Source organism: Lithobates pipiens, unplaced genomic scaffold (assembly GCF_037356315.1).
Source record: "Lithobates pipiens isolate NorthernLeopardFrog02 unplaced genomic scaffold, aLitPip1_a1.2 Scaffold_16, whole genome shotgun sequence".
Lineage (NCBI taxonomy): Eukaryota > Metazoa > Chordata > Amphibia > Anura > Ranidae > Lithobates > Lithobates pipiens.
In genome coordinates, this window is record NW_027507748.1 from 107,862,167 (window position 1) to 107,876,059 (window position 13,893).

Genomic DNA, 13,893 nt, shown 5'->3' on the forward strand with positions numbered 1-13,893 from the left:
AAATTCTTCTTTGAGATTAAAAGCACCTCTCCCCAGCACACAACTAACACTTTATAAATGCTTCACTAAAGCATGGTAAATGCCATAGGTGTTGTTTTGGTGTGGTTACATCGCAATATAATTAATGGAGGTGGCTGACAAGCATTGATGTCTCCTGAAAGGAACATGCTGGTTAATGGTTACCACAACACAATGCTACCGCACCTGTTTGTACTGCACTGTGTGGTGTTCATTGTAATATTCATTACAGGCATTGATGGGCAGTTATTCTGGGGGTGAAAGCAGCACAGTTCTTAAACACAGAGTAACCACATTGGTTGCCACAAACACCCTCTGGAATAATAGTCAGCTCAGTTATGACAACAAAACACAGGGCATTACATAGTGTGTTAGTCCCATCCGGGGTGATGATAAAGTCAATTCTCAGTGCATTTTGCAGGGTGCCTTTCTTCTTCAGGATGATATTTTAGTTTAAATGATTGCGTAAGAAAAGTTCAAAACGTATCAGAAGAAGAACATTTTTTATTGTATTAGCATGTATGTGCAAATGTATTAGCATGCACGCTAAGCAGCACATGCTCACACACACATAACACGCAAAATGGCCTATTTAGGCTGGATTAGGACATTAACAGATCGCTGAGTGGTCTTTAGCTAGTTTCTGAGCTGCCAGCTACATCTGCCCTCATACCACTCTGTGTCCTCACATCTCCTGTGACCACTACCAGGGGTGTTGGATAAGAAGAGCAAGAGAAGGCCCCTCTATATCTCAATCTCCATCATGGACATGACAGATTGTAAATACATATACTTGCCATCTGTTAAGTGCATGTACCTGGGATCCAGAAGAACCAATGACCAAAACAGTCCCCAAACAAAAAAGCTAAGTGGGCAGCAAAGGAGAGGTACCCTGGTCAAAGGCAGAGTGCAGATGAAATGCTGCAACGACTCTAACTATTGGTTCCCTCAAATGGCCCAAGCAACCAGGTATAATAATCATCACAAGGCATAACAAATGAAGGCTATAGGGCAATAGTAATGGCAGTATATGTGGAAGGTAGCTTATGTTGACATTATGCTGTCCCATGATCTTACGAGATAAAAAAAAAACACTCCTGGGATTCATGACAAGGAATTCCCAGGAGTCTGCAGGCTGGAGTGACTATGCCATTTTGTCTTGAGCCAGGAAGGCAATAGTTACTTGAAAAAGGTCAAAAATTGTATTTCTCTGCATCCCAACTACAACAGATAAAGGAAAATTACCCATTTAAGCTCTGCCCCTCACTACTTAGGAACACATCTCCCTTCAAAACTTGCTCAAGTGTTCTCATTAGCCCTTGTACACATGGTCGAAGATTCCGTCGGAATCTTTCCTATCGGACTGTTTTGTCGAATATTCAGACTGTGTGTGGTCTGCATCAGACTGTTTCCATCGGAATATCCGACGGACCAACTTTTCCAACTTGCCGGTAAAATTTTCCAACAAAATTCTCCAATCGGACATACTCCGATCATGTGTAGCCTACACCGATGGACAAAGTGCCACCACGCATGCTCAGATCAAATTCCTAGACCAAAGCTATTGGCTACTAGCCTGAACGTAGTCCCGTCTTGACAAAATAACGTCACCACGTTATGTACAATCGGATTTTCCGACAACTTGGTCCGACCGTGTGTATGCACCATCACTTCCGGACCTCTTCTGGAATTAATCCGTCGGAATAACTCAGACGGATTTGGTTGTCGGAATCTCCGACTGTGTGTACAAGGGCTTAAATGTTATACCGCTTTTAAACAACTCAGTTAAATCTGAACTCCCATTCTATTAAACACTTATCTTGGTTAGGCCATATAAACATTCTAAATGTATAACGTTCATAAACTTAAATGGACAATATCCTGAGATTTCTTTACCTATTTCAAACAATCCCATTTACGGTTTTATTTCATTGATCTGGTATTTTGTTTGCTTTGTACCAGTTTGTGATATTACTTTGTTTAAAAAAATAAATTAAATAAGATTGATTTAGAAAAAAAAAACATTATTAGCAGAAAAAAATATATGATTCTATCTATTACCACTGAGGATTACAAATATGTAGGTTCCGTTTTAATGTAAAAACTCTTATCAATATGGGTTACAATTTTACAAGGCCATATTTGTTCATTGCATATACAGTCTGTGCATATGAAGTGCTACATCTCACAAAGCAAGTCAGTGAGTCACGGACATATTGAAAACAATACACTCACTGTGGGGCTAAGCATATTTCAGTGGTTGCTAAGAAAGAGACTGAATAATTGCACACTGAAAGCCCCCTATAGTAGCTAATATACAAATCTCTATATTTAATCAAATAACAAAAATATTGTACACTAAGAATGTGAAAACATGAGTCATATAAAATTACTGTATGGAAAATACTGAAATAAGAACTAAAATGTGCACACACTAAAAATGTCTCTTTTTTTTAACACCCAGTACCTGGTTCAAAAGGCAGGCATATCGATCCATTTGGGCTGCATACAGTTTCTGTGCTGTAGATTGTGCTCATTTCATTTAGAATTTGATTCAGCTGTAAAACAGTATTGTAGATTCAATTAGATTAGATTAACTGACCATATCAATCTGATAAACTACATTTAAAGGGGTTGTAAAGCTTAGTTTTTTATTTTCTAAATAGGTTCCTTTAAGCTATTGTTGGTTCATTTAGCTTTTCTTTCGATTTCCCTTCTAAATGTTTTTTTCTTTGTCTGAATTTCTCCCTTCCTGTTTCCCCTCAGTAGACTTCACACCATCATCCGAGCGGTGTTTAGTCAGCCAGAACAGCTTACTGAACAGCTTAATGAGGAGGAACAGGAAGTGAGAAATTCAGACAAAGAAAGCAAAGAAATTTTTTTTTAGAAGGGAAATTGAAGGAAAAGGTAAGTGAACAAACAATGCACTAGCTTAAAGGAACCTATTTAGAAAATAAAAAACAAACCTTTACAACCCCTTTAAAGTATATTTAAAGCTAAAACTGTTTTTTGGGAAAAGGTTAGTACCCCTGTCTGTTTTTTTTCCTGTTGGTGTCCCATTAGGGAGATTCCCCCTCACTCCAGTCCAAGAGGCACAACTGAGTGAGGAGAAATATTGGGGTTTCCCATCACTTTCAGAGCTGAATTACACTTTGGCGATCTGCTGAGATGCATTGCCACACATTATGTGTTAATGTGCTTTTGTGTGTTAATGTGCATTGTGGGCAGTCCATTTGTTATGAATGGGCTGTTAATGAATCACAATGGATCAAAGAATGCATATGACATGTTTTTAGCAATGCATTGTGCATTGTATTCCAGGGCACAAAGCATTGCATGCCATTCAAAATGGATCCCCCAATCTAAGAGCATTCACTCCATCAAACAATATTTGTTCTCAGACCCACTCATGCCTAGACAAAAAGCAGTTTTCCTGCTAGAAGCCATCAACTTTATACTTACCCACAATTACTTGGCCCACCTTGACAACTTTTACTTGCAAATTAAAGGAACAGCGATGGGAACCAGATTTACCCCAAGCTATGCAAACTTATATATGGGAAAATTTGAACAAGAATACATCCTCGCCAATAATTCATACCACCATCACATTTTGTTCTACAAACAATATATAAATGACCTGATTCTCATCTGGTAGGGTGACACGGAAAAGATACCAGAATTCATGAATCATCTGAATCAAACAATTGGGTTCTAACTTTCACTTACCAAACACACCCAACCACTATAGACTACCTAGTCACCATCCATGGGAACACAGCTGCATCAATTACCCCCACCAATTTCTTCAAAAAAGTAGACAGCAACAGCTATCTTGATTTGAGAAGTTGTCATTACAAACCAGGGCTGAAGAACATCACGTTCAGACAGTTTAAAAGATTTAGAAGGAACTGTTCAACTGACAATGATTTTCTATCCCAATCACAAACCTTCATATCTAGGTTCAAAGCCAAAAGATTCCTTAATCATTTAATCAAGGGAACATTCAAAAGAGCTCAGGACACCTCACATGATGACTGCCTCAAACCATCCACCAGAAAAGAGCTTATGAATCCCTCTATGCAATGCAACTTCATTACAAGGTACAACACAAACCATATCCTTATCAAAATAATCCTTTCAAAACATTAGCATGTTTTACAATCAGACCCACATCTCCAATCTGATTTACCCCCGTAACCCAGACTCATTTTTCGGAGAGAAAAATCCATCAAAAACGATCTAGCCCCCAGCAGACTACCACCTACCCAACAACATTCCAACAGGAATGAAGATACAGGATGCTACCGATGCAAGCACCCCAGATTCCTCTCTTGCAGTATACTCACAAACGGACACAAAACTTTCCATGCCACCAGCTTCCAGAAGTCTTGGCCCATCAACACACATTTCGTTTGCTCTTCCAAGTATATTATCTATCTACTAACCTGCCCATGCGATATCCAATATGTCGGAAGGACCATAAAAACTTTCCACCACAGATCCAACATCAGAAAGGCATTTACAGAACACAGTGTTTCTTGCCACTTTGCCACCCACTATGATAGAAACCCAGATTAAATAACCGATACAATTATAGAGCAGATCCAAGAATCCATCAATTACAACAGATTCACAAGACTATGCCAGAGAGAGTCTTTTTGGATATACCAACTCAATACCCTTGTGCCATATGGACTGAATGAGACTATAGAATCATGTTAAAAACTTTTTGCAACCATTCTTAAAACCGGATCCAATGATTCCTCTCTCAACACTATTGCCTGCCTTTACATGCACATGAACATAAATGGCATTCCAGTTTTAGTCTGTAAGTGGTTCAATATTGAGTTGACCCACCCTTTGCAGCTATAAAAGCTTCAACTCTTCTGGGAAGGCTGTCCACAAGGTTTAGGAGTGTGTCTATGGGAATGTTTGACCATTCTTCCAGAAGTGCCTTTGTGAGGCACAGATATTGGATGAGAATGCCTGGCCTCGCAGTCTCTGCTGTAATTCATCCCAAATGTCTTCTTTTAGGTTGAGGTCAGTACTCTATGCAGGCCAGTCAAGTTTCTCCACCCCAAACTCTCTCATCCATGTCTTTATGGACCTTGCTTTGTGCACTGGTGTGCAGTCATGTTGCAACAGGAAGGGACCATCCCAAACTGTTTTAACAAAGTTGGGAGCAGGAAAATATCCAAAATGTCTTGGTATGCTGATGCCTTTAGAGTTCCCTTCAACTAACTAGGAACTAAGGGGCCAAGCCCAACCCCTGAAAAACAACCCCACACCATAATCCCCCTCCACCAAATAATTTGGTCCATAAAGTCATGGATGAGCGAGTTTGAGGTGGAGGAACTTGACTGGATTTTACAGAGTCCTGACCTCAATTGGGTAGAACACCTTTGGGATAAATTTGAGCGGAAAACTGTGAGCCAGGATTCCTTGTCCACATCAGTGCCTGACTTCACAAATGCACTTCTGGAAGAATCATCAAACATTCCCATAGACACACTCCTAAACCTTGTGGACAGCCTTCCCAGAATAGTTGAAGCTGTTAAAGCTGCAGAGGATGGGCAAACTCAATAACTCTACGGACTAAGGCTGGAATGCCATTAAAGTTCATGTGTGTGTAAAGCAGGTGTCCCAATACTTTTGGTAATACAGTGTATGTAATGCAATACATAAATTGATGGTGCTATATAAGTACCTGTAATAAATAAATAAAAAACTGACAAAGGTTCTAAGCCTTCTCCACTTTATCCAAAATGAAAAACAAGTCCTAGAGATATACTTTAAGTTGGTAACATTCATAATTTTTAGCCCAGTAGGGTGTTTAGTGAGAGAGGTCAATACAGTCTGTTTCTCATCCTTACTCTAGTGTAGTTTTCGGTTGGTAGAGCAGATGATCCCTTTTGTCCAAGATAGATAAGCTGTAATTTCACCATATCGTCCGTGATTTGGTCTTGTGGGTATCTTGCAGAGAAGTCGCTGGCATTCTTGTAAAATGCAGACCACTTTGCTCCTTCTTCACTCTAGAATAAAGAAACATACATATTTTCAATGATGTCACCAGCAGCTGTTTAAAACAGATCTGCTCAGGCTGTGAAATGTTGTTGACCTGTCAGTGTCTACAGGCCTAACTGTAGATACAATCAATCAACGTGCAATGACACAGCCTGCCACTGATTTGCACAGGATTCCTGTGTGTGGCTGAACTTAACCACTTTCAGACCGGACAATATTGCTGGCTTAAGACCAGACCACTTTTTGTGATTCTGCACTGCGACGCTTTAACTGACAATTGCGCGGTTGTGCGACGTGGCTCCCAAACAAAATTGACGTATTTTTTCCCACAAATAGAGCTTTTTTTTGTGGTATTTGATCACCCCTGTGGCTTTTATTTTTTGCGCTATAAGCAAAAAAAGAGCGACAATTATGAAAAAAATTCATTATTTTTTACTTTTTGCTATCATTTGCTAAAAATATATAAAAAAAAACATTTTTTTCCTCAGTTTAGGCCGATATGTATTCCTCGACATATTTTTGGTAAAAAAAAAAAAAAAGCAATAAGCGATTATTGATTGGTTTGCACAAAATGTATAGCGTTTACAAAATAGGGGATAGTTTTATGGCATTTTCATTAATGATTTTTTTTTACTAGTAATGGCAACGATCTTTATTGTGACTGCGACATTATGGCGGACACATTGGACATGTTTGACGCCATTGTCATTTATACAGCAATCAGTGCTATACAAATGCACTGACTCCTGTGTAAATGACACTGGCAGTGAAGGGGTTAACCAGGGGGTGGCAGTGTAGGGGTTAAGTGTGTCCTAGGGGCATGTTACTAACTGTGGGGGGCTGGGCTGTGTCTTAGTGAACACTGATCTTTGCTCCAATCACAGGGAGCAGAGATCAGTGTCACTTGTTGCTAGGCAGAACGGGGAGATGCTGTTTACATCGGCATCTCCCCGTTCGACATCCCCGTGAGACGATTGCGGGTATCCCCGTGGCGATTGAGGGGGTCCCGACCAGCGGTGCACACGCGATGGCAGGGCAACGATTTCAACTGGACATACCTGTACGCCAGTTTGCCTGCGCGTGTCATTCTGCCGACGTACATCGTCGTGCGCCGATCAGGAACTGGTTAAACACCTGACATTACCCACCTCAGAAATACGCTTGTCTGGGTGGTGTATTTCCCTAATTGGCCATATGCATGAGCCTTTACTCATTTTGTATAGGGTGTTAGTGAGTGTTTGTATTAGCACTATGCAGCCAGGCAGCTTAGCAGGAAGCAATTCTTCACTAGAAACTATAGTAAAGTAAAAGAAACATAACATAGGAAATACATTTTCTGAGAAAATAAACTTTAATCTAGTTGGTTTATATGGCATTTTCTAAATGGCTAAAATTTAGATACAAATCATTTGGTAACCAAACCCACAAGCACTCATTTTGGAGATGACTTGACCTCCCCTGAAATTCTCGACAGAGTTCTCTACAATATACACTTTAAGCCTCGCACACATGATCAGACTTTCCGATGGGAACTGTTTGATGACATGCTGTTGGTGGAAAATCCGACCATGTGTACGCTCGATTGGACAATTGTTGTTGGATTTTCCGCAGACAAATATTGACTGGCAGGTTTTAACATTTTCCGTGAACAAATGTGTATCGTCGGATTTTCCGTGCGTGTGTGCACAAGTCTGTTGGACAAAAGTCCAAAGTACAAACACGCATGCTCGGGAGCAAGAACGAGTCAGAAGTGGTCGGTCTTGTAAACTAGCATTCGTAATGGAGAATTAACATTTGTGACGTGGCAGATTATAAAATCTCCAAATGCACTGCACAATTCTTTTCTTCTTTAATGGGATAATAATGAAGCTGCTTTCCTTGTGATACTGATGGAGTTATTGCAAACACATTTTTAAAGGCTTTTTTTTCTAGTGATATCAAGAATAATATTATTATGTTTTTTTTTGTTTGTTTGTTTTTTTTTTTTATTATTTGGGCAAGTAACACCATTATCCCCTATTTTTTAAGATCAAAGATACAACTATGTTGGTGTCCCTTGTTAATTTTACATTGTATTTTTTTACATGTAACTGCCTACTCCCAAACTGTCAATTGAAGTAAAACACATAGCCAAGTATTATTCTCCACAATTTTTTTTATTGTGCATTAAAAAAAAACTTGGCAGTCAAAAAAAAATGTCAAAAAATGATTAAAAAAAATGTCAAAAAAATGATAAAAATATAATTATATTATAATATATATATATATATATATATATATATATATATATATATATATATATATATATATTTTTTTTTTTTTTTTTTAAAGCTGTCTCTTAAAAAAAAAAGTCCTTAAGTGCACTGTGTTCGGACGCCGGACACAGTCTGACGCCAGACACATTGCACCTATGGGAAGCACCACGTCTATGCAATCATGAGATAGCAGATGTGGTGCTTCATTTGCGGGCGTTTAGACCGCCTTGTGGCGCTTTGTGAAGAGCCGAGTAGCTTCCGCCCATTCGTAGTATATATTACTGCGGCTGAGAGGTTTGATTGACATCTGAGATGATGTCACTATTTTCTCTCTCCAATTGCGCCCAGGATAGAGGAACCAGGAAGTATGAGGAGACATCGCTGGAGAGGACAACACACTGCAAGGTAAGTAGAGGGGGGTTTGATGTGAGGCTGCTGCAACTTGGTGACACATTCTGCTGCAACTTGGTGACACATGTTGCTCTAACTTGGTGACACATTCTGCTGCAACTTGGTGACACATGCTGCTCTAACTTGGTGACACATTCTGCTGCAACTTGGTGACACATGCTGCTCTAACTTGGTGACACATTCAGCTGCAACTTGGTGACACATGCTGCTCTAACTTGGTGACACATGCTGCCCTAACTTGGTGACACATTCTGCTGCAACTTGGTGACAAATGCTGCTGCTACAATTTAGTGGTGAGACATGCTGCTGCAATTTGGTGGGACACAGGTTGCTGCAATTTGGTGGTGAGACATGCTGCTGTAATTGATGGTGACACATACTGCTGCAATTTGGTGGTGACACATGCTGCTGCAATTGATGGTCACACATGCTGCTGCAATTTGATGGGGACAAATGCTGCTGCAATTTGATGGGGACACATGCTGCTGCAATTTGATGGGGACACATGCTGCTGCAATTGATGGTGACACATACTGCTGCAATTTGGTGATGACACATACTGCTGCAATTGATGGTGACACAGGCTGCATTTGGTGGGACACAGGCTGCATGTAAGGAGGGACTCCCCTGGGGACACCTGATGGCATCTGGTGGTAGGCGACGTGGCTAGTGACACGCTCAGGGCTCCCACTGATTCTGCATTATGGTGAGTTGAATGATTTCATTTTATATTACAATGTTATAATAGAAATAATGCGCTTCAATCATTCTGACACCATAACAACCATGGTGCCAGGAGGATTTAAGTGCTAACACCAGGTGTTTGAAATATCTTTATCTGCTGATTGTTAAACTTTCTAGAATACACATATTTCTATTGTTGTGTAGGATCTGTCCCTGCTGTCCCTCCACCCCTCTCTCCCTCTCCCTCTGTCCCTCATTCATCTCAGACACTAACCACACCACCTTAGAGCCACGCCCACTACTTTACTGAAACCACGCCCATTTTCACCAAGTGGGAGGGGTCAAAAAGAAGGGCTGGGCCCGGTGCCCCCCAATCCTAAAACTTCACCAGCCGCCACTGGGTTTGTTAGAGAATCTTAGTGAACAAACAGCATCATGAAGGCCAAGGAAAGCATCAGACAGGTCAGGGATAAAATTGTGGAGAAGTTTAAAGCAGGGTAAGGTTCTAAAAAAATATCCCAAGGTTTGAACATCTCACAGAGCACTGTTCAATCCATCATACGAAAATGGAAAGAGTATGGGACAACTGTAAACCTACCAAGACATGGCCGTCCACCTAAACTGACAGGCCGGGCAAGGAGAGCATTAATCAGAGAAGCAGCCAAGAGGCCCATGGTGACTCTGGAGGTGCTGCAGAGATCCACAGCTCAGGTGGGAGAATCTGTCCACAGGAAAACTATTAGTCGTGCACTCCACAAATCTGGACTTTGTAGAAGAGTGGCAAGAAGAAAGCCATTGATGAAAGAAAGCAATAAGAAGTCCCATTTGCAGTTTGTGAGAAGCCATGTGGGGGACACAGCAAACATGTAGGAAGGTGCTCTGGTTAGATGAAACAAGCAAGAAGGTGCTCTGGTTAGATGAGAACAAAATTGTACAAAATTATGCAGTGCATACTGGCACATTGTTTGCTGTCCCCCGAGCTTTATGGTTTATATACCATCTCACAAGTTGTGCTACATAGCATTCCATTCTAATCAAAACAACAGGTTTACTTAACTTAACTTTACTTAACTGCCCTACCCAGATTTACATGTATACCTTTCTTTCTTCCTGATGCCACCATTCAGAGGAGAAATAATATACTCAGGATATCAGTGGAGCATGTGCCTCACCCCCTTTCTTCTCTCTTGACAGTGCAAGTGCTTGGTGACTGGCTATTTAGGCACCTATTAATGTGATTTAGAGGTAGAGAGAGAGAGTGCTTTTAAGGTATGTCTTTCTTATGCTTGTAGTGCCGCTCTAGGCGAAAAAGGAAGATATATATTGTCCCGCTGGTGTTCAGGAATGGGGTGTCGGCATGAAATATTACCATCCAGTAGTGTGTAGTATGCTCAGAAAAACCGCCACTCTCCCAGTCCAGTCTATGTTATTAACATGTGTGAGATGGCTTCTGCCTTACACCACTTCACAAGCTACAGCCTCTGACATGTTTCCCCTCACCCACCAGGGCTTAGTCATACAGTAGGTGTACGGCTGAGGCAATCTCACACATGTTAACAACATAGACTGTGAGGTAGGTCTAGGTTCTTCTAGTACGAGAAGACCACTGGAGCAGGAGCACGTGCATAAAAGTCATTACCAGACATGTATTAGCATGCATACACAGATGTTTAAGTGTGCACGTAGGCACACATGTGTGCTCATAACTGGTCTTGGCAAAAAATGGCCTATATAAGCTAGAGTTTGATATGAACATATTGCTGGGTGGTCTTGAGCTTTCTTCCTGATTTATCTGGAACCCAACCTGCTACTTCTACCTTTCTGTGTGTGACCCAGTTTGCCTTAAACCTGTCTCTAGATCCTTTTCTGTCTGTTGGGACCTTAGCCCATGTTTACAGATTTTTAAATGTTTTACATCCGGTTAACTAACCTTGGCCTGTATCTTGACACTGCTTCTACCTTATGTTCCTCTTATGTTCCTGTACCTAGCTGCCTGGTTGTTGTTGACCTTGGCCTGTATCTTGACAACCTTCAGCTTGTGTCCTAGCTACACTCTTGCCTTCAGGTGCTGCCTGCAACATTGGTCCTCATGCCAGTCTGTATCCTCGCATCCCCTGTCACCATTACTAGGATTGTTGAACAAGAAAGCATGAGAAAACCCCTCTTCAGCTCGATCTCCAACAGGTACGTGAAAGCGCTCTGACCTGTGCAAGCTCCAAATCATGCCTCAGTGCTTCCATAAAGTGTCCTTTCTTTACTCCTGAAAGTGGAACTGAGTGGTGAGGGGCAAAAATAAGTTGCGTATGTGAAGATGGAAAGAGTAGAACGTTAACTCAGATGAGGAATCGAGCATCCAAGAGGTGCTGCGACTGTGATATCATACGAAGTAGTGAGAGGACAAAAACATTTGAAGAGCTCACCGGCTCAAGTTAGGGTGCTCAGAACAGACAGGGCTACCTTCCTCTGGGTTCCCAGCCAGTTACCAGAAAAAAAAACATGCACCAATAGAAGGGGTGCCCGATCAAATGATAAAAGTGTCCAAATTAATTTATTGGTTTACACAAAAAAAACAGCCAAAGTGTTTTGGGGACCAGAAGAAACTCCCTCTTCATCAGTGATAAAGGAGGAGTTTCTTCTGGTCTTCAAATCACATTTAATGATGTATTGTAGTATAGTAGTTTAGTGTAATTCAATAAAATAATGTAGACTCTTATCATTTGATCTGGTGTTCCTTCCATTGGTGCATTTTTTTTTTCATGGTAAAATGTTAAGCAGTTTTCCATGTATTGGTAAAGTACAGTAAATGTTTCCTGAAAGAAACATAAGAGCTTCCAGTGCTGACCTTCTAAAGTTGTTAGTTGTCTGGCTATTATACTTACTGGATTTAATACTTCCTGATTCATGACCCAAAACAAGTATGCAGATCAGGAATGTCATAGTCAAGACATGTCAATTGTGCTAGAGGTCAGTGACTATTATTGAAGTAGGAAGATTAGCATGACAGTCAGGAATTTGTTGACTAAGAAGTAAAAAAAATAAATCCTAGATCAGTGTTTATCAGCCTTTTTTTCAGTCAAGACACCCTTTAAAAAAAACATGGACAATCTTGAGGCACCCCATTCTAAAATGTAAAAGCGATTCTAATACTGTAGTTTTACATAATGCAGCAACATCCACAAGTCTAAGTAGGACAACCAATGTTAGAGGTAATCTATTCTTCCAAAGTAACTATACTTTTGCAAACTGGTACAGACTAGTGTCCCAATGTTTCTCTTCTCCCTCAGTTTTTCTCCATCACTCAACTAATGTGACCCCTACGCTGATGGAGAGGGGCAGGGAAGGGTTAAACAAGGAGCCTATGCAGCCAACTGACATGCTTCTTATCAACTGATGATGCCATTGGTCGTTAGGATGTCGACTGCTAGAAGGTTTTAATGGTGCACAATGAAAACTTGTGACTTAGTGTAACTAAAAAGGCAGCCTTCATCCTTCATGCACACACTGGCTTGTAGGCAATTTTTGGGCAAATTTTAAACATTTTGCCAAGGCACCCCTGAAGAAACCCCAAGGCACCCCTGGTTGAAAAAGGCTGATCTAGATAACAAGGAAAGAAACCAACAATGTAAAAATAACATTTCTGGAATCACAGAAAGAATCTGAATTATGGCAGAAATTTGGTTCCTGCTTTTTTTGCATATACTTTTATTTTCAGGATCAGGTCAAAAACATAAGCTTAGTGCTTTAATACACATTGATTCTTTCTAAATCATATTCACAGCAGTCAGAGCCGGATTCTGCTTTTTGATTGTGCACACATATGGCTATCAGTCGCAAAATAGACAAGATTGTAAATCCTGCTGAGACTACCCATTGAAAAAAGGGGGTGTTGTAGAGGGCCTGGGACGATTCCTGCAGGTGCTAAAGGACCAACAAGACCTTTTACCACCCCACCCCCCCAAGTCATGTGTGCTTTGTGAATGAGCCTCAACAGCAGATAATATTTATGTTATTTGAACTTCATGTCAATTGTTTTCCTACTGACATAAGTCACATTAACATAAACAAATTATTATTAGAATTTTTGATATTTACAGAAAGATTTGTGTAGTCCAATATCTTACTGGTAGGAGTGGAGCATCTCTAGTCTCACTGTGCTGTTGCTGCTTCTGTGTGTGTAGCCACAAAGGACTACACAGATGCAGCCAGTGTGTTATCTTGACTACATTAAATAGAGGGTACCCGGGGCTCATGGAGTACAAAATACGAAAGTATTTGAGTACGAAAGAGTACAAGAGGACAAATTGTGGAAGATTGTGGGAAGTATAGTTTGCTGTAGAGACTGAGCTATACTACAGGTTGTCTGGAAAACTACAATTCCCAAGAGAGAGACATTAATGGGGAGGGACAGCCTTAGTTTTGCTGGACTGAAGGAGAAATAAGGGTCTCTTTTTTTCTGCAGGGAGAAACCAGGGCTGAGAGAGATTGTGGCCTATCTGTG

The 13,893-nt window shown here is 40.7% G+C and overlaps 1 protein-coding gene across 1 annotated transcript in view; it reads right to left on the reverse strand.

Annotated features, from left to right (window-relative positions):
- Nucleotides 1-13,893, reverse strand: part of ACE2 (angiotensin converting enzyme 2) — a 103,184-nt gene that overhangs the window by 80,929 nt on the left and 8,362 nt on the right. The window contains exons 2-3 of the mRNA XM_077480237.1: nucleotides 5,895-6,053; nucleotides 2,486-2,576 (exon numbers count right to left, since the gene is read on the reverse strand). Coding sequence (XP_077336363.1) covers nucleotides 2,486-2,576; nucleotides 5,895-6,053 — 250 coding nt within the window. The remainder of the gene's footprint in view (nucleotides 1-2,485; nucleotides 2,577-5,894; nucleotides 6,054-13,893) is intronic.